We start from the raw sequence: 21,622 nt of genomic DNA, 5'->3' as shown, positions 1-21,622 counted from the left end.
TGACCAATATACCACGGCTAAGGGCTGTTCTTATGCATAATGCAACACAGCCCTTAGCCGTGGTATATTGGCCATATACCCCAAACCCCCGAGGTGCCTTATTGCTATTATAAACTGGTTACCAACGTAATTAGAGCATTAAAAATACATGTTTTGTCATACCTGTGATATACGGTCTGTTATACCATGGCTGTCTCTGTTGTGTTCTAATTGGCTCCTCTCTCTATTGTGTTCTAATTGGCTCCTCTCTCTATTGTGTTCTAATTGGCTCCTCTCTCTATTGTGTTCTAATTGGCTCCTCTCTCTCTCTATTGTGTTCTAATTAGCTCTTCTCTCTCTCCATTGTGTCTTGATGGCCCCTCTCTCTCTCCATTGTGTTCTGATGGCTCCTCTCTCTCTCCATTGTGTCCTGATGGCTCCTCCCTCTCTCCATGGTGTTCTGATGGCTCCTCTCTCTCTCCATTGTGTCCTGATGGCTCCTCTCTCTCTCCATTGTGTCCTGATGGCTTCTCTCTCTCTCAATTGTGTTCTGATGGCTCCTCTCTCTCCCCATTGTGTTCTGATGGCTCCTCTCTCTCTCCATTGTGTGCTGATGGCTCCTCTCTCTCTCCATTGTGTCCTGATGGCTCCTCTCTCTCTCCATTGTGTCCTGATGGCTCCTCTCTCTCTCCATTGTGTTCTGATGGCTCCTCTCTCTCTCCATTGTGTTCTGATGGCTCCTCTCTCTCTCCATTGTGTCCTGATGGCTCCTCTCTCTCCACTGTGTTCTGATGGCTCCTCTCTCTCTCCATTGTGTTCTGATGGCTCCACTCTCTCTCCATTGTGTCCTGATGGCTCCTCTCTCTCCACTGTGTCCTGATGGCTCATCTCTCTCCATTGTGTGCTGATTGTTCCACTCTCTCTCCACTGTGTTCTGATGGCTCCTCTCTCTCTCCATTGTGTTCTGATGGCTCCACTCTCTCTCCATTGTGTTCTGATGGCTCCTCTCTCTCCATTGTGTTCTGATGGCTCCTCTCTCTCCATTGTGTCTTGATGGCCCCTCTCTCTCTCCATTGTGTTCTGATGGCTCCTCTCTCTCTCCATTGTGTCCTGATGGCTCCTCCCTCTCTCCATTGTGTTCTGATGGCTCCTCTCTCTCTCCATTGTGTCCTGATGGCTCCTCTCTCTCTCCATTGTGTCCTGATGGCTTCTCTCTCTCTCAATTGTGTTCTGATGGCTCCTCTCTCTCTCCATTGTGTTCTGATGGCTCCTCTCTCTCTCCATTGTGTGCTGATGGCTCCTCTCTCTCTCCATTGTGTCCTGATGGCTCCTCTCTCTCTCCATTGTGTCCTGATGGCTCCTCTCTCTCTCCATTGTGTTCTGATGGCTCCTCTCTCTCTCCATTGTGTTCTGATGGCTCCTCTCTCTCTCCATTGTGTCCTGATGGCTCCTCTCTCTCTCCACTGTGTCCTGATGGCTCATCTCTCTCCATTGTGTTCTGATTGTTCCACTCTCTCTCCACTGTGTTCTGATGGCTCCTCTCTCTCTCCATTGTGTTCTGATGGCTCCACTCTCTCTCCATTGTGTTCTGATGGCTCCTCTCTCTCCATTGTGTTCTGATGGCTCCTCTCTCTCCATTGTGTTCTGATGGCTCCTCTCTCTCCATTGTGTTCTGATGGCTCCTCTCTCTCTCCATTGTGTTCTGATGGCTCCTCTCTCCCCATTGTGTTCTGATGGCTCCTCTCTCTCTCCACTGTGTCCTGATGGCTCCTCTCTCTCTCCACTGTGTCTTGATGGCTCCTCTCACTCTCCATTGTGTCTTGATGGCTCCACTCTCTCTCCACTGTGTCCTGATGGCTCCTCTCTCCCCATTGTGTTCTGATGGCTCCTCTCTCTCTCCATTGTGCTATGATGGCTCCTCTCTCTCTCCATTGTGTTCTGATGGCTCCTCTCTCCCCGTTGTGTCCTGATGGCTCCTCTCTCTCTCTCCATTGTGTCCTGATGGCTCCTCTCTCTCTCCATTGTGCTATGATGGCTCCTCTCTCTCTCCATTGTGTTCTGATGGCTTATCACTATCTCCATTGTGTTCTGATGGCTCCTCTCTCTCTCCATTGTGTTCTGATGGCTCCTCTCTCTCTCCATTGTGCTATGATGGCTCCTCTCTCTCTCCATTGTGCTATGATGGCTCCTCTCTCTCTCCATTGTGTTCTGATGGCTCCTCTCTCCCCATTGTGTTCTGATGGCTCCTCTCTCCCCATTGTGTTCTGATGGCTTATCACTATCTCCATTGTGTTCTGATGGCTTATCACTATCTCCATTGTGTCCTGATGGCTCCTCTCTCTCTCCATTGTGTTCTGATGGCTCCTCTCTCTCTCCATTGTGTCTTGATGACTCCTCTCTCTCTCCATTGTGTTCTGATGGCTCCTCTCTCCCCATTGTGTTCTGATGGCTCTACACTCTCTCCATTGTGTCTTGATGGCTCCACTCTCTCTCCACTGTGTCCTGATGGTTCCTCTCTCCCCATTGTGTTCTGATGGCTCCTCTCTCTCTCCATTGTGCTATGATGGCTCCTCTCTCTCTCCATTGTGTTCTGATGGCTCCTCTCTCCCCATTGTGTTCTGATGGCTCCTCTCTCTCTCCATTGTGTTCTGATGGCTCCTCTCTCCCCATTGTGTTCTGATGGCTCTACACTCTCTCCATTGTGTCTTGATGGCTCCACTCTCTCTCCACTGTGTCCTGATGGTTCCTCTCTCCCCATTGTGTTCTGATGGCTCCTCTCTCTCCCCATTGTGTTCTGATGGCTCCTCTCTCCCCGTTGTGTTCTGATGGCTCCTCTCTCTCTCCCCATTGTGTTCTGATGGCTCCTCTCTCTTTCAATTGTGTCCTGATGGCTCCTCTCTCCCCATTGTGTTCTGATGGCTCCTCTCTCTCTCCATTGTGTCTTGATGACTCCTCTCTCTCTCCATTGTGTTCTGATGGCTCCTCTCTCCCCATTGTGTTCTGATGGCTCTACACTCTCTCCATTGTGTCTTGATGGCTCCACTCTCTCTCCACTGTGTCCTGATGGTTCCTCTCTCCCCATTGTGTTCTGATGGCTCCTCTCTCTCCCCATTGTGTTCTGATGGCTCCTCTCTCTTTCAATTGTGTCCTGATGGCTCCTCTCTCGCTCCATTGTGTTCTGATGTCTCCTCTCTCTCTCCATTGTGTTCTGATGGCCTCTCTCTCTCCATTGTGTCCTGATGGCTCCTCTCTCTCTCCATTGTGTTCTGATGGCTCCTCTCTCTCTCCATTGTGTTCTGATGGCTCCTCTCTCTCCATTGTGTTCTGATGGCTCCTCTCTCTCCATTGTGTTCTGATGGCTCCTCTCTCTCTCCATTGTGTTCTGATGGCTCCTCTCTCTCTCCATTGTGTTCTGATGGCTCTTCTCTCTCTCCATTGTGTTCTGTAATGGGAGCAACTAGGAGCTGATCCTGGTAGCTATAACCATTAATACTGCAGTCACAGCGCATCCCTGCTCTCCCAATGCCAGAGGAGAGAAAGACTGCTCGCACATACACTCACAGGAAAACGCAAGAACACACACACTGCACTGTGGGAGAGTTATTGTACATATCCTTTGGAAGAACGAAACACGTGTAGTTTGGTTGTGTGTGTGTGTGAACTAAACAAAAGCCAGACAGTGTTAAGCTGTGGTTTGAGGCTATGAGTTCCGGTTTAATCAGCAGCATATTTAGCTACTATGTTACTATTCAATTCAAACTATAATATCTAAATAATGCTCCCTCTCGCTGTACCCCCGTCCCCCCCGTTCCCACTCTCTCTCTCTCTCTCTCTCTCTCTCTCTCTCTCTCTCTCTCTCTCTCTCTCTCTCTCTCTCTCTCTCTCTCTCCCTCTGCCCCCGTTCCCCACTCCCCTCTCTCTCCCTTTTTCCCTCTCTCTGCCCCCGTTCCCATTCCTCTCTCTCTCTCTCTCTCCCCTCTCTCTCTGCCCTGCCCTGCCATTCTCCCTCTCTCTCACTCTCTCTCCCTGCGCCGCCATTCCCTCCCCCCTCTCTCTCTCTCTCTCTCTCTCGCTCTCTCTCTCTCTCTCTCTCTCTCTCTCTCTCTCTCTCTCTCTCTCTCTCTCTCTCTCTTCATTCCCCCCTCTCTCCCACTCCTCTCTCTCTCTTTCTCTCTCTCTCTCTCTCTCTCTCTCTCTCTCTCTCTCTCTCTCTCTCTCTCTCTCTCTCTCTCTCTCCATTCCCCTCCTTCCCCATTCTCTCTCTTTCTCTCTCTCTCTCTCTCTCTCTCTCTCTCTCTCTCTCTCTCTCTCTCTCTCTCTCTCTCTCTCTCTCTCTCTACCCCGCCATTCCCACTTCTCTCTCTCCCTCTCTCTACCCCACCATTCCCACTCCTCTCTCTCCCTCTCTCTGCCCCGCCATTCCCACTTCTCTCTCTCCCTCTCTCTGCCCCGCCATTCCCACTCCTCTCTCTCTCTCTCTCTCTCTCTCTCTCTCTCTCTCTCTCTCTCTCTCTCTCTCTCTGCCCCGCCATTCCCACTCCTCTCTCTCTCTTTTCTCTCTCTCCCTCTCTCTCTCCCTCTCTCTCTCTCTCTCTCTCTCTCTCTCTTTTCTCTCTCTCCCACTCTCTTTCCCTCTGTATCTCTCTCTCTTTCCTACATAAAATAAAATTTATTTATATAGCCCCTTTATAACCCAGCCTAAAACCCCAAACTGCAAGCAATGCAGGTGTAGAAGCACAGTGGCTAGGAAAACCTCCATAGAAAGGCCAAAACCGGGTGGAGATTATAACAGAACATGGCCAAGATGTTCATAAATGACCAGCATGGTCAAATAATAATAATCACAGGCAGAACAGTTGAAACTGGAGCAGCAGCACGGCCAGGTGGACTGGGGACAGCAAGGAGTCATCATGTCAGGTAGTCCTGAGGCATGGTACTAGGGCTCAGGTCCTCCGAGAGAGAGAAAGAAAGAGAGAAAGAGAGAATTAGAGAGCGGATACTTAAATTAACACAGGACACCAGATAGGACAGGAGAAGTACTCCAGATATAACAAACTGACCCTAGCCCCCCGACACATAAACTACTGCAGCATAAATACTGGAGGCTGAGACAGGAGGGGTCAGGAGACACTGTGGCCCCATCCGATGACACCCCCGGACAGGGCCAAACAGGAAGGATATAACCCCACCCAATTTGCCAAAGCACAGCCCCCACACCACTCGAGGGATATCTTCAACCACCAACTTGCCATCCTGAGACAAGGCCGAGTATAGCCCACAAAGATCTCCGCCACGGCATAACCCAAGGGGGGGGGGGGGGCACCAACCCAGACAAGAAGTTCACATCAGTGACTCAACCCAGTGACGCACCCCTCCTAGGGACGGTATGAAAGATCCCTAGTAAGCCAATGACTCAGCCCCTGTAATAGGGTTAGAGGCAGAGAATCCCAGTGGAAAGAGGGGAACCGGCCAGGCAGAGACAGCCGTTCACCTTCACACTCCTGGGCCAGACTACACTCAATCATATGACCCAATGAAGAGATGAGTCTTCAGTAAAGACTTAGGTTGAGACTGAGTTTCAGTCTCTCACATGGGTAGGCAGACCATTCCATAAAAATTGAGCTCTATAGGAGAAAGCCGTGCCTCCAGCTGTTTGCTTAGAAATTCTAGGGACAATTAGGAGGCCTGCGTCCTGTGACCGTTGCGTACGTGTAGGTATGTACGGTAGGACCGATTCGGTGTGCGAGGTCATTAGAACGCGCGTTGAAGATGTCGTTCCCATAGCAACGATTAAAACATTCCCTAACCAGAAACCGTGGATTGATGGCAGCATTCGCGTGAAACTGAAAGTGCGAACCACTGCTTTTAATCAGGGCAAGGTGTCTGGTAACATGACCGAATACAAACAGTGCAGCTATTCCCTCCGCAAGGCTATCAAAAAAGCTAAGCGTCAGTACAGAGACAAAGTAGAATCTCAATTCAACGGCTCAGACACAAGAGGCATGTGGCAGGGTCTACATTCAATCACGGACTACAGGAAGAAATTCAGCCCAGTCACGGACCAGGATGTCTTCCTCCCAGGCAGACTAAATAACTTTTTTGCCCGCTTTGAGGACAATACAGTGCCACTGACACGGCCTGCCACGAAAACATGCGGTCTCTCCTTCACTGCAGCCGAGGTGAGTAAGACATTTAAACGTGTTAACCCTCGCAAGGCTGCAGGCCCAGACGGCATCCCCAGCCGCGCCCTCAGAGCATGCGCAGACCAGCTGGCCGATGTGTTTACGGACATATTCAATCAATCCCTATACCAGTCTGCTGTTCCCACATGCTTCAAGAGGGCCATCTTTGTTCCTGTTCCCAAGAAAGCTAAGGTAACTGAGCTAAACGACTACCGCCCCGTAGCACTCACTTCCGTCATCATGAAGTGCTTTGAGAGACTAGTCAAGGACCATATCACCTCCACCCTACCTGACACCCTAGACCCACTCCAATTTGCTTACCGCCCAAATAGGTACTCAGACGATGCAATCTCAACCACACTGCACACTGCCCTAACCCATCTGGACAAGAGGAATACCTATGTGAGAATGCTGTTCATCGACTACAGCTCGGCATTCAACACCATAGTACCCTCCAAGCTCGTCATCAAGCTCGAGACCCTGGGTCTCGACCCCGCCCTGTGCAACTGGGTACTGGACTTCCTGACGGGCCGCCCCCAGGTGGTGAGGGTAGGTAACAACATCTCCTCCCCTCTGATCCTCAACACTGGGGCCCCACAAGGGTGCGTTCTGAGCCCTCTCCTGTACTCCCTGTTCACCCACGACTGCGTGGTCACGCACGCCTCCAACTCAATCATCAAGTTTGTGGACGACACAACAGTGGTAGGCTTGATTACCAACAACAATGAGACGGCCTACAGGGAGGAGGTGAGGGCCACATCGGAGTGTGGTGTCAGGAAAATAACCTCACACTCAACGTCAACAAAACTAAGGAGATGATTGTGGACTTCAGGAAACAGCAGAGGGAACACCCCTCTATCCACATCGATGGAACAGTAGTGGAGAGGGTAGCAAGTTTTAAGTTCCTCGGCATACACATCACAGACAATCTGAATTGGTCCACTCACACAGACAGCATCGTGAAGAAGGCGCAGCAGCGCCTCTTCAACCTCAGGAGGCTGAAGAAATTCGGCTTGTCACCAAAAGCACTCACAAACTTCTACAGATGCACAATCGAGAGCATCCTGGCGGGCTGTATCACCGCCTGGTACGGCAACTGCTCCGCCCTCAACCGTAAGGCTCTCCAGAGGGTAGTGAGGTCTGCACAACGCATCACCGGGGGCAGACTACCTGCCCTCCAGGACACCTACACCACCCGATGTTACAGGAAGGCCATAAAGATCATCAAGGACATCAACCACCCAAGCCACTGCCTGTTCACCCCGCTATCATCCAGAAGGCGAGGTCAGTACAGGTGCATCAAAGCTGGGACCGAGAGACTGAAAAACAGCTTCTATCTCAAGGCCATCAGACTGTTAAACAGCCACCACTAACATTGAGTGGCCGCTGCCAACACACTGACACTGACTCAACTCCAGCCACTTTAATAATGGGAATTGATGGGAATGATGTAAATATATCACTAGCCACTTTAAACAATGCTACCTTATATAATGTTACTTACCCTACATTATTCATCTCATATGCATACGTATATACTGTACTCTATATCATCGACTGCATCCTTATGTAATACATGTATCACTAGCCACTTTAACTATGCCACTTTGTTTACATACTCATCTTATATGTATATACTGTACTCGATACCATCTACTGTATCTTGCCTATGCTGCTCTGTACCATCACTCATTCATATATCCTTATGTACATATTCTTTATCCCCTTACACTGTGTATAAGACAGTAGTTTAGGAATTGTTAGTTAGATTACTTGTTGGTTATTACTGCATTGTCAGAACTAGAAGCACAAGCATTTCGCTACACTCGCATTAACATCTGCTAACCATGTGTATGTGACAAATACATTTGATTTGATTTGAGAGAGATGGGTAGGAGCAAGCCCATGTAATGCTTTGTAGGTTAGCAGTAAAACCTTGAAATCAGCCCTTGCCTTGACAGGAAGCCAGTGTAGGGAGGCTAGCACTGGAGTAATATGATCCAATTTTTTGGTTCTAGTCAGGATTCTAGCAGCCGTATTTAGCTCTATCTGAAGTTTATTTAGTGCTTTATCCAGGTAGCCGGAAAGTAGAGCATTGCAGTAGTCTAACCTAGAAGTGACAAAAGCATGGATACATTTTTCTGCATCATTTTTGGACAGAAAGTTTCTGATTTTTGCAATGTTACGTATATGGAAAAAAGCTGTCCTTGAAACAGTCTTGATATGCTCTTCAAAAGAGAGATCAGGGTCCAGAGTAACGCCGAGGTCCTTCACAGTTGTATTTGAGACGACTCTACAACCATTAAGATTGTCAGATTCAACAGAAGATCTCTTTGTTTCTTGGGACCTAGAACAAGCATCTTTGTTTTGTCCGAGTTTAAAAGTAGAAAGTTTGCAGCCATCCACTTCCTTATGTCTGAAACGCATGCATCTAGCGAGGGCAATTTTGGGGCTTCAACATGTTTCATTGAAATGTACAGCTGTGTGTCATCCGCATAGCAGTGAAAGTTAACATTATGTTTTCGAATGACATCCCCAAGAGGTAAAATATATAGTGAAAACAATAGTGGTCCTAAAACGGAACCTTGAGGAACACCGAAATACAGATCTTGTGATTTATTTCTTGCTCACAAACTTGTCCTCCCGAAACCATAACCCTCTCTAATCCTAACCCTCTCTAACCACAACCCTCTCTAACCCTAACCCTCTTTAACCATAACCATCTTTAACCATAACCCTACCCTCTCTAACTGTAACTCTCTCTAACCGTAACCCTCTCTAACCTTAACCCTACACCATCTCTCCCTACACCCTCTTTCCATACACCCTCTCCCCCAACAACAACCCTCTCTAACCGTAACCATCACTCTCACTCCCCCTAACCCTCTCCACCTAACCCTCTCTAACCATAACCATCTCTAACCATAAACTTAACCCTCTCTAACCATAACCCTCTCTAATCATAACCCTCTCTAACCATAACCCTACACCCTCTCTCCCTATATACTACTTTGCTTTCTCACTCACATTCCCCTTATTTTCTTCCTCTGTATTTGTGTGTCTCTACCACTCACACCTACCCACCCACCAACTCACCCTCCTCCACACCCACCCACCCACCAACTCACCCTCCTCCACACCCACCCACCCACCAACTCACCCTCCTCCACACCCACCCACCCACCAACTCACCCTCCTCCACACCCACAACCACACACACACACACACCACACACATCCATACACAACCACACATACCCACCCATACCCACCCACCAACTCACCCTCCTCCACACACACACACACACACACACACACACACACACACACACACACACACACACACACACACACACACACACACACACACACACACACACACACACACACACACACACACACACACACACACCTCCACACATACACAACCCCCCCCTCCACAGTCACACATACACCCCCCACACACACAACCACACACACACACCCACAACCACACACACAACCACACATACCCCCCCCCCCACACACACACACACAACCACACATACCCCCCACACACACTTACTCACTCTCTCACACACGTTCTCTTTCTCTCTACAGAGGTGTCTGTGTCCTCAGTACTGTGTCTGTCGTCAGTGAGAGAATTACCAGTCCAGGTGAGGGAGCTGTATGGTCAGGGCTTCGTCCTGGTGGCTGTCCATCCCTTTGTCCACCCTTGTGGCCCCAGGCCTGCACGCATCCAACGCCAGCTACACAGAGCTGTCCTCATCAGAGAGACACACAGGTATGGAAACACACACACACACATACACACACACACAGGTACGGAAACATATATACACACACACACTCATTTCCTGCAACCAACGCCTGCTACACAGAACACAGAGACACATAGTTAGGGAATTGCCTTCAATTCTCACCTGCAGGAGCATCATCTGAGTTCTATTCTCACCTGCAGGAGCCTCATCTGAGTTCTATTCTCACCTGCAGGAGCCTCATCTGAGTTCTATTCTCAGCTGCAGGAGCCTCATCTGAGTTCTATTCTCAGCTGCAGGAGCCTCATCTGAGTTCTATTCTCACCTGCAGGAGCCTCATCTGAGTTCTATTCTCACCTGCAGGAGCCTCATCTGAGTTATATTCTCAGCTGCAGGAGCCTCATCTGAGTTCTATTCTCACCTGCAGGAGCCTCACCTGAGTTCTATTCTCAGCTGCAGGAGCCTCACCTGAGTTCTATTCTCACCTGCAGGAGCCTCACCTGAGTTCTATTCTCACCTGCAGGAGCCTCATCTGAGTTCTATTCTCACCTGCAGGAGCCTCATCTGAGTTCTATTCTCACCTGCAGGAGCCTCATCTGAGTTCTATTCTCACTTGCAGGAGCCTCATCTGAGTTCTATTCTCACCTGCAGGAGCCTCATCTGAGTTCTATTCTCACCTGCAGGAGCCTCATCTGAGTTCTATTCTCACTTGCAGGAGCCTCATCTGAGTTCTATTCTCACCTGCAGGAGCCTCATCTGAGTTCTATTCTCACCTGCAGGAGCCTCATCTGAGTTCTATTCTCACTTGCAGGAGCCTCATCTGAGTTCTATTCTCACTTGCAGGAGCCTCATTTGAGTTCTATTCTCACCTGCAGGAGCCTCATCTGAGTTCTATTTTCACCTGCAGGAGCCTCATCTGAGTTCTATTCTCACTTGCAGGAGCCTCATCTGAGTTCTATTCTCACCTGCAGGAGCCTCATCTGAGTTCTATTCTCACCTGCAGGAGCCTCATCTGAGTTCTATTCTCACCTGCAGGAGCCTCATCTGAGTTCTATTCTCACCTGCAGGAGCCTCATCTGAGTTCTATTCTCTCTTGCAGGAGCCTCATCTGAGTTCTACTCTCACCTGCAGGAGCCTCATCTGAGTTCTATTCTCACTTGCAGGAGCCTCATCTGAGTTCTATTCTCACCTGCAGGAGCCTCATCTGAGTTCTATTCTCACCTGCAGGAGCCTCATCTGAGTTCTATTCTCACCTGCAGGAGCCTCATCTGAGTTCTATTCTCAGCTGCAGGAGCCTCATCTGAGTTCTATTCTCACCTGCAGGAGCCTCATCTGAGTTCTATTCTCACCTGCAGGAGCCTCATCTGAGTTCTATTCTCACCTGCAGGAGCCTCATCTGAGTTCTATTCTCACCTGCAGGAGCCTCTTCTGAGTTCTATTCTCACCTGCGGGAGCCTCATCTGAGTTCTATTCTCACCTGCAGGAGCCTCGTCTGAGTTCTATTCTCACCTGCAGGAGCCTCGTCTGAGTTCTATTCTCACCTGCAGGAGCCTCGTCTGAGTTCTATTCTCACCTGCAGGAGCCTCGTCTGAGTTCTATTCTCACCTGCAGGAGCCTCATCTGAGTTCTATTCTCACCTGCAGGAGCCTCGTCTGAGTTCTATTCTCACCTGCAGGAGCCTCGTCTGAGTTCTATTCTCCCCTGCAGGAGCCTCATCTGAGTTCTATTCTCACCTGCAGGAGCCTCATCTGAGTTCTATTCTCAGCTGCAGGAGCCTCATCTGAGTTCTATTCTCACCTGCAGGAGCCTCATCTGAGTTCTATTCTCACCTGCAGGAGCCTCATCTGAGTTCTATTCTCACCTGCAGGAGCCTCATCTGAGTTCTATTCTCAGCTGCAGGAGCCTCATCTGAGTTCTATTCTCACCTGCAGGATCCTCATCTGAGTTCTACTCTCACCTGCAGGAGCCTCATCTGAGTTCTATTCTCCCCACAGAATGTGTGAAATCTGAGCAGAATCCTATTTTCACACTGAGGATTCTCGGCAGAGATCTATTCTCACCCGTGTAATTCTTGAAGCATACTGTATGTGTAGATCGGGAACTGTATACAGCGTGTGGCAGGCCCATGTGGCAGGCCCATGTGGCAGGCCCATGCTTATAGACATGCTCACACTTAGAAATGTAAACTGTTTTTCTCTCACACTTCCACACATACTGTATATGCTTACACAAATACACACACACACACACAATCTTTCCCTCATACTCACATATGTGCGTGCGTACACACACACACAGTTGGGTGATCCTGCCAATTGGCACTTGTCACCGTGGCGACGACTGATTGCATCATCAGCACCCGCCGGAGGGGAATAATGTGCTAGGATAGGGGAACCATGAGGCCTTCTGTTCTCCTTTTATCTCTCCATCACTTCATCTCTCTCCAACCCTCTATCCTCCACTCTCTCCTCCTTTTCTCTCTCCATCACTTCATCTCTCTCCAACCCTCTATCCTCCACTCTCTCCTCCTTTTCTCTCTCCATCACTTCATCTCTCTCCAACCCTCTATCCTCCACTCTCTCCTCCTTTTATCTCTCCATCACTTCATCTCTCTCCAACCCTCTATCCTCCACTCTCTCCTCCTTTTCTCTTCTCTCTCCATCACTTCATCTCTCTCCAACCCTCTATCCTCCACTCTCTCCTCCTTTTATCTCTCCATCACTTCATCTCTCTCCTCCCTCTATCCTCCACTCTCTCATCCTTTTCTCTCTCCATAACTTCATCTCTCTCCAACCCTCTATCCTCCACTCTCTCATCCTTTTCTCTCTCCATCACTTCATCTCTCTCCAACCCTCTATCCTTCACTCTCTCCTCCTTTTATCTCTCCATAACTTCATCTCTCTCCAACCCTCTATCCTTCACTCTCTCCTCCTTTTATCTCTCCATCACTTCATCTCTCTCCAACCCTCTATCCTCCACTCTCTCCTCCTTTTCTCTCTCCATCACTTCATCTCTCTCCAACTCTCTATCCTCCACTCTCTCCTCCTTTTCTCTCTCCATCACTTCATCTCTCTCCAACCCTCTATCCTCCACTCTCTCCTCCTTTTCTCTCTCCATCACTTCATCTCTCTCCAACCCTCTATCCTCCACTCTCTCCTCCTTTTATCTCTCCATCACTTCATCTCTCTCCAACCCTCTATCCTCCACTCTCTCTCCTCCTTTTCTCTCTCCATCACTTCATCTCTCTCCAACCCTCTATCCTCCACTCTCTCCTCCTTTTATCTCTCCATCACTTCATCTCTCTCCAACCCTCTATCCTCCACTCTCTCCTCCTTTTCTCTTCTCTCTCCATCACTTCATCTCTCTCCAACCCTCTATCCTCCACTCTCTCCTCCTTTTATCTCTCCATCACTTCATCTCTCTCCAACTCTCTATCCTCCACTCTCTCCTCCTTTTCTCTCTCCATCACTTCATCTCTCTCCAACCCTCTATCCTCCACTCTCTCCTCCTTTTCTCTCTCCATCACTTCATCTCTCTCCAACCCTCTATCCTCCACTCTCTCCTCCTTTTATCTCTCCATCACTTCATCTCTCTCCAACCCTCTATCCTTCACTCTCTCCTCCTTTTATCTCTCCATAACTTCATCTCTCTCCAACTCTCTATCCTCCACTCTCTCCTCCTTTTCTCTCTCCATCACTTCATCTCTCTCCAACCCTCTATCCTTCACTCTCTCCTCCTTTTCTCTCTCCATAACTTCATCTCTCTCCAACCCTCTATCCTCCACTCTCTCATCCTTTTCTCTCTCCATCACTTCATCTCTCTCCAACCCTCTATCCTTCACTCTCTCCTCCTTTTATCTCTCCATAACTTCATCTCTCTCCAACCCTCTATCCTTCACTCTCTCCTCCTTTTATCTCTCCATCACTTCATCTCTCTCCAACCCTCTATCCTCCACTCTCTCCTCCTTTTCTCTCTCCATCACTTCATCTCTCTCCAACCCTCTATCCTCCACTCTCTCCTCCTTTTCTCTTCTCTCTCCATCACTTCATCTCTCTCCAACCCTCTATCCTCCACTCTCTCCTCCTTTTCTCTCTCCATCACTTCATCTCTCTCCAACCCTCTATCCTCCACTCTCTCCATCACTTCATCTCTCTCCAACCCTCTATCCTCCACTCTCTCCTCCTTTTCTCTTCTCTCTCCATCACTTCATCTCTCTCCAACCCTCTATCCTCCACTCTCTCCTCCTTTTCTCTCTCCATCACTTCATCTCTCTCCAACCCTCTATCCTCCACTCTCTCCATCACTTCATCTCTCTCCAACTCTCTCTCCTCCTTTTCTCTCTCCATCACTTCATCTCTCTCCAACCCTCTATCCTCCACTCTCTCCTCCTTTTCTCTCTCCATCACTTCATCTCTCTCCAACTCTCTCTCCTCCTTTTCTCTCTCCATCACTTCATCTCTCTCCAACCCTCTATCCTCCACTCTCTCCTCCTTTTCTCTCTCCATCACTTCATCTCTCTCCAACCCTCTATCCTCCTTTTCTCTCCTCCTTTTCTCTCCTCCTTTTCTCTCTCCATCACTTCATCTCTCTCCAACCCTCTATCCTCCTTTTCTCTCCTCCTTTTCTCTCTCCATCACTTCATCTCTCTCCAACCCTCTATCCTCCACTCTCTCCTCCTTTTCTCTCTCCATCACTTCATCTCTCTCCAACTCTCTCTCCTCCTTTTCTCTCTCCATCACTTCATCTCTCTCCAACTCTCTATCCTCCTTTTCTCTCTCCATCACTTCATCTCTCTCCAACCCTCTATCCTCCACTCTCTCCTCCTTTTCTCTCTCCATCACTTCATCTCTCTCCAACCCTCTATCCTCCACTCTCTCCTCCTTTTCTCTCTCCATCACTTCATCTCTCTCCAACCCTCTATCCTCCTTTTCTCTCCTCCTTTTCTCTCCTCCTTTTCTCTCTCCATCACTTCATCTCTCTCCAACCCTCTATCCTCCTTTTCTCTCCTCCTTTTCTCTCTCCATCACTTCATCTCTCTCCAACCCTCTATCCTCCACTCTCTCCTCCTTTTCTCTCTCCATCACTTCATCTCTCTCCAACTCTCTCTCCTCCTTTTCTCTCTCCATCACTTCATCTCTCTCCAACTCTCTATCCTCCTTTTCTCTCTCCATCACTTCATCTCTCTCCAACCCTCTATCCTCCACTCTCTCCTCCTTTTCTCTCTCCATCACTTCATCTCTCTCCAACTCTCTCTCCTCCTTTTCTCTCTCCATCACTTCATCTCTCTCCAACTCTCTATCCTCCTTTTCTCTCTCCATCACTTCATCTCTCTCCAACCCTCTATTCTCCACTCTCTCCTCCTTTTCTCTCTCCATCACTTCATCTCTCTCCAACCCTCTATCCTCCACTCTCTCCTCCTTTTCTCTCTCCATCACTTCATCTCTCTCCAACCCTCTATCCTCCTTTTCTCTCTCCATCACTTCATCTCTCTCCAACCCTCTATTCTCCACTCTCTCCTCCTTTTATCTCTCCATCACTTCATCTCTCTCCAACCCTCTATCCTCCACTCTCTCCTCCTTTTCTCTCTCCATCACTTCATCTCTCTCCAACCCTCTATCCTCCACTCTCTCCTCCTTTTCTCTCTCCATCACTTCATCTCTCTCCTCCCTCCATTATCACCATTCTCCTTTCTTCCATTCTCTAAAGCGCAATAGATTACTAAGATCCAGAATGCAAGCATGATTATCTATAGTTTTATTCAGGCCTTCATCAGTCCTTTCTACATGTTCATGTCTTTCTCCACGTTCATGTCTTTCTTTGAGAAGAAAGTAAGGCTGTGTCCTAAATGGCTATTCCCTACATAGTGCACTCATTTTGACCATAGCCATATGGGCCCCTATGAGCCCTGCAAAAGTAGTGCACTATATAGGGAATAGGGTACATAAATGTCCGCTGATGTCTTCCTTCAACCCTCTTTCATTTCTCTCTGTCCAGTTCAGAGAACGAGCTGAAGTGGGCGGGGCTTCGCCTGGAGACAGACGTGTGTGTGGCGGGTCAACAGGCCCCTGACCCAGAAGTCATCCAGAACTATGTGAAGAAGGTCAGCCCTGCCCATTAGTCCTATTGCACAGATCTAGGATCAGCTTACTAGCTACACTCAGCTCCACTCAGGGAGAAGTTACCCATAGGCACAGATCTAGGAACAGCTTACTATTTACACTCCGCTCCACTCTGGGAGAAGTAAGCCATAGACACAGATCTAGGATCAACAAATTCCCCTTCATTTTTAATTGTAGCCATTACTTTCGGGTTGAAAATGGCAGATTTGGGCACTAATAAGAGTCGGTGTCTGAGTGATAAATGCTGTAAATTAAGAGGACTCTATGTATTTTGAAATATGATATGTTGATGTCATACAAGCAAGCCAAACACTTGTGAGTCACATCACATCTCCAAATCATAAAACTCATGTCATATGCAGGGTCAAGGTTTCTGATCACTATGTTTGATGTACAGTTACCAGATGACATGTGGTCATACCTTGGGATGTTCTGAACACAATGAGCTTGTGTTTGTTTATTTCACTTAAATGCACTCCTTTTTATGCGCACCAAAATTACGATCTGTTTCTCTGAATTGCCTTGTGAAAGCCTAACACTGTAAGGTTGTATTTCATAACTTAGTTAGCAATAGAACACACTTTCTAATCATGCCCACTTGACACAGATTGCGATTTTTAACCAGAGGAGGGTGACGTGTGAGCCCAACAGATCAAACGATCGCGGACATCAAACGGAACATACAGACACCCAGCTGGACACCCAGGGGGAGTGGGCTCTGCACGTGATGCCCGCTTGATGTCCGCGTCCACCTCCCATACCACCGGTGCCACCAGGCGAGAAGCTGGAAGTATGGGAGTGGGATCCGTGGACCGCTCCTCTGTATCATACAGCCGGGACAGTGCGTCTGCCTTCACGTTCTGGGAACCTGGTTCGTAGGAAAGGGTGAAAACAAAACGGGTAAAGAACATGGCCCACCTTGCCTGGCGAGGATTCAGTCTCCTCGCTGCTCGAATGTACTCCAGATTGCGGTGGTCAGTCCAAATGAGAAAAGGGTGTCTAGCCCCCTCAAACCAATGTCTCCATGCTTTCAGAGCCATGACAACAGCTAACAACTCCTGGTCCCCCACATCATAGTTTCGCTCTGCGGGGCTGAGCTTCTTCGAAAATAATGCACAGGGGCGGAGCTTTAGTGCTTTAGTGGGAGCCGAGGTAAACAGAGCCTTCAGGTGACCAAAAGCCCTGTCCGCCCCTGCTGTCCACTGCAGTCACACCGGTCCCCCCTTCAGCAGTGAGGTAATGGGAGCCGCTACCTGACCAAAACCCCGGATAAATCTCAGGTAGTAGTTGGAAAACCCTAAAAACCGCTGCACCTCCCAATTACGCACGGCTGAAATGCGTCATTCTCCATCTCTACCCCGGACGCTGAAAAGCGGTACCCTAGGAAGGAGATGGACTGTTGGAAGAACAGGCATTTCTCAGCCTTGACGTACAGGTCATGTTCAGACAGTCTACCAAGCACCCTGCGCACCAGGGACACATGCTCGGCGCGTGTAGTGGAGTATATCAGAATGTCATTAATATACACCACTACACCCTGCACCCGTGCAGGTCCCTGAAAATCTCATCTACAAAGGATTGGAAGACTGATGGAGCATTCATTAACCCGTACGGCATGACGAGGTACTCATAGTGCCCAGAAGTGGTGCTAAATGCTGTCTTCCACTCATCTCCCCTGGATACGCACCAGGCTGTAAGCGCTCCTGAGGTCCAATGCCCCGTGTAATGACTCGGTCATACTGGCTATGAGTGGTAGTGGGTAGCTGTATTTTACCGTGACCTTATTCAAACCTCCATAATCAATACACGGGCGCAAACCTCCATCCTTTTTCTTCACAAAAAAGAAACTTGAGGAGACGGGTGAGATGGAAGGTTGAATGTATCCCTGTCCCAGAGATTCGGTGACATATGTTTCCATAGCCACCGTCTCCTCCTGTGACAGAGGATACGAATGACTCAACGATGGACCTGGAGAAATTCAAATTCATAGACCGAGCTATGGATTCAAGGACTGACCAATCCAAGATATCAAAATGATAGTTTAAAGCATGTTTTGAGGCGCTACAGTGTTTATTTACATTTGCATTGTTTACAAACAATGGAGTAAAACAAGCTGACATTATGGATTCTGATGGGGTACGACAGTTGAACTAAAGTCATTAGGCGTTTATAAGTTACATTCTTCAAGAATCAATAGGTTTATATCTTTAATTTATAAGTAAAAAATGTATGTAGCAACTGCAGATTCTCCCTTTAAAGGGACATTACACTCTAAAATTCATCCCTTATTTGAACCTTAATATTTGACTGAAAAATTCTAGTGGCAAGCTCATCCTAATTTCCTTGGATGCCTCCTTACTGGAAGAAGAGGAAGCCAATTTGACTATTGAGATGCCCCCCTAATGTCACTATCAGCTGTGACATCATTTAACAATCACAAACTCCCTCTTAGGCATTTATAGTTGTGAATTCATCTCATTCTACAGCGACCATGAGTCACTGTAGAATGGGATGAATTCACTACTATAAGTGAACAGGCCTTATTGAGGAGATTTGCATGTGAACAGGCGGAGTATAAAAGGGAGCGGTGATTGGATTGAAATGCACAGGGCTCAGTATAATGTGATATGGTCAGGCAGCGTGACATGAATAGGCAATCAGATAGCAGCCTGGCTGCTGGGGAATCACTGAAAAGAACCACGGACAGGATGCAATAGAAGAGTAGGGGACATTGATGGGTCTTCTCACACTGCAGGGTTTGGCACTTACTTCCTTCCTTCTTATGACACACACACACACACGTGCTCTTGCATATATGGACACACTAAACATGAGTAAGTACATGTCAAGGAGGTATAATACGCCTTTGGGTTGGGATTGAGTGATAATCCCCACCACCCACATACATGTGACACACACACACATTTTGTATTTCTATTCACATCTTGACACACTCAAGAGTTGGGCAGTGTCTGTTCACTGTCCCTCATCTTCATCCCCCAACAAAAATGTGTGTGTTGATTGTCGTTGAAGGAGGGATGGTAATGGGGAAAGATGTCTCGTTATTATTGGTGGTAGTTAGCATTCTGTGTTCTCTCTAACGAGCCCCTCTCAAACTGTCAGCATTAATATCAACTGACAGTTAACCAGAGGAGCTCTGTGGGAGGGAGAGGGAGAACGACACACACACACTGTAATGACAAACGCACATACAGAATGTGGATAATGAGGTTCCTTTGTCATTAGAATACTTGGTCTTTAGGGATGATTAGGCTGTTTGCAGGATGGTTTGCAGAATGTCTGTAGTGTGAAATGAGGCTGTGGGTGTAACCCCAAGTAAGCGTAATGGCTACTGATTGAATATGATTTGTATCTATATACAGTGCCTTGGGAAAGTATTCGCCCCCCTTGAACTTTGCGATCTTTTGCCACATTTCAGGCTTCAAACATAAAGATATAAAACTGTATTTTTTCGTGAAGAATCAACAACAAGTGGGACACAATCATGAAGTGGAACGACATTTATAGGATATTTCAAACTTTTTTAACAAATCCAAAAATGAAAAATTGGACGTGCAAAATTATTCAGCCCCCTTAAATTAATACTTTGTAGCGCCACCTTTTGCTGCGATTACAGCTGTAAGTCGCTTGGGGTATGTCTATCAGTTTTGCACATCGAGAGACTGAATTTTTTTCCCATTCCTCCTTGCAAAACAGCTCGAGCTCAGTGAGGTTGGATGGAGAGCATTTGTGAACAGCAGTTTTCAGTTCTTTCCACAGATTCTCGATTGGATTCAGGTCTGGACTTTGACTTGGCCATTCTAACACCTGGATATGTTTATTTTTGAACCATTCCATTGTAGATTTTGCTTTATGTTTTGGATTATTGTCTTGTTGGAAGACAAATCTCCGTCCCAGTCTCAGGTCTTTTGCAGACTCCATCAGGTTTTCTTCCAGAATGGTCCTGTATTTGGCTCCATTCATCTTCCCATCAATTTTAACCATCTTCCCTGTCCCTGCTGAAGAAAAGCAGGCCCAAACCATGATGCTGCCACCACCATGTTTGACAGTGGGGATGGTGGGTTCAGGGTGATGAGCTGTGTTGCTTTTACGCCAAACATAACATTTTGCATTGTTGCCAAAAAGTTAAATTTTGGTTTAATCTGACCAGAGCACCTTCTTCCACATGTTTGGTGTGTCTCCCAGGTGGCTTGTGGCAAACTTTAAATGACACTTTTTATGGATATCTTTAAGAAATGGCTTTCTTCTTGCCACTCTTCCATAAAGGCCAGATTTGTGCAATATACGACTGATTGTTGTCCTATGGACAGAGTCTCCCACCTCAAGATCTCTGCAGTTCATCCAGAGTGATCATGGGCCTTTTGGCTGCATCTCTGATCAGTCTTCTTCTTGTATGAGCTGAAAGTTTAGAGGGACGGCCAGGTCTTGGTAGATTTGCAGTGGTCTGATACTCCTTCCATTTCAATATTATCGCTTGCACAGTGCTCCTTGGGATGTTTGAAGCTTGGGAAATATTTTTGTATCCAAATCTGGCTTTAAACTTCTTCACAACAGTATCTCGGACCTGCCTGGTGTGTTCCTTGTTCTTCATGATGCTCTCTGCGCTTTTAACGGACCTCTGAGACTATCACAGTGCAGGTGCATTTATACGGAGACTTGATTACACACAGGTGGATTGTATTTATCATCATTAGTCATTTAGGTCAACATTGGATAATTCAGAGATCCTCACTGAACTTCTGGAGAGAGTTTGCTGCACTGAAAGTAAAGGGGCTGAATAATTGTGCATGCCCAATTTTTCAGTTTTTGATTTGTTAAAAAAGTTTGAAATATCCAATAAATGTTGTTCCACTTCATGATTGTGTCCCACTTGTTGTTGATTCTTCACAAAAAAATACAGTTTTATATCTTTATGTTTGAAGCCTTAAATGTGGCAAAAGGTCGCAAAAGTTCATGAGAGAGTGTGTGTGTGTCCGTGTCTGTGTGCTTGAGGGGCACATATGGAAACATGTAGTAACCAAAAAGGTCTTAAACAAATCAAAATATATTTTAGATTCTTCAAAGGCACTGTATGTATCGGGCATGAGAGAGTGTGTGTGTGTGTGTCCGTGTCCGTGTTTTGGGTCCGTGTTTTGGGTCATTGTCCTGTTGAAAAACAAATGATAGTCCCACTAAGCGCAAACCAGATGGAATGATGTATCGCTGCAGAATGCTGTGGTGACACCAACAGTGTTACCAGCAAGCACCCCCACACCATTACACCTCCTCCATGCTTCACAGTGGGAACCACACATGCGGAATTCATCCGCTCACCTACTCTGCGTCTCACAAAGATACGGATGTTGACTCATCAGACCAGATTTTGACTCATCAGACCAAAGGACAGATTTCCACTGGTCTAATGTCCATTGCTTGTGTTTCTTGGCCCAAGCAAGTCTCTTCTTATTATTGGTGTCCTTTAGTAGTGGTTTCTTTGTAGCAATTTGACCATGAAGGCCTGATTCACACAGTCTCCTCTGAACAGTTGATGTTGAGATGTGTCTGTTGAACTCTGTGAAGTATTT

The 21,622-nt window shown here is 47.6% G+C and overlaps 1 protein-coding gene across 1 annotated transcript in view; it reads left to right on the top strand.

Annotated features, from left to right (window-relative positions):
* LOC124012260 (raftlin-like) overlaps positions 1-21,622 on the top strand; it is a 56,094-nt gene that overhangs the window by 31,587 nt on the left and 2,885 nt on the right. Inside the window, exons 3-4 of the mRNA XM_046325731.1 lie at positions 9,761-9,944; positions 15,913-16,018. Coding sequence (XP_046181687.1) covers positions 9,761-9,944; positions 15,913-16,018 — 290 coding nt within the window. The remainder of the gene's footprint in view (positions 1-9,760; positions 9,945-15,912; positions 16,019-21,622) is intronic.

This window comes from Oncorhynchus gorbuscha, linkage group LG24 (genome assembly GCF_021184085.1).
Source record: "Oncorhynchus gorbuscha isolate QuinsamMale2020 ecotype Even-year linkage group LG24, OgorEven_v1.0, whole genome shotgun sequence".
Classification (NCBI taxonomy): Eukaryota; Metazoa; Chordata; class Actinopteri; order Salmoniformes; family Salmonidae; genus Oncorhynchus; species Oncorhynchus gorbuscha.
This window is presented reverse-complemented; position numbering and strand designations above follow the sequence as displayed.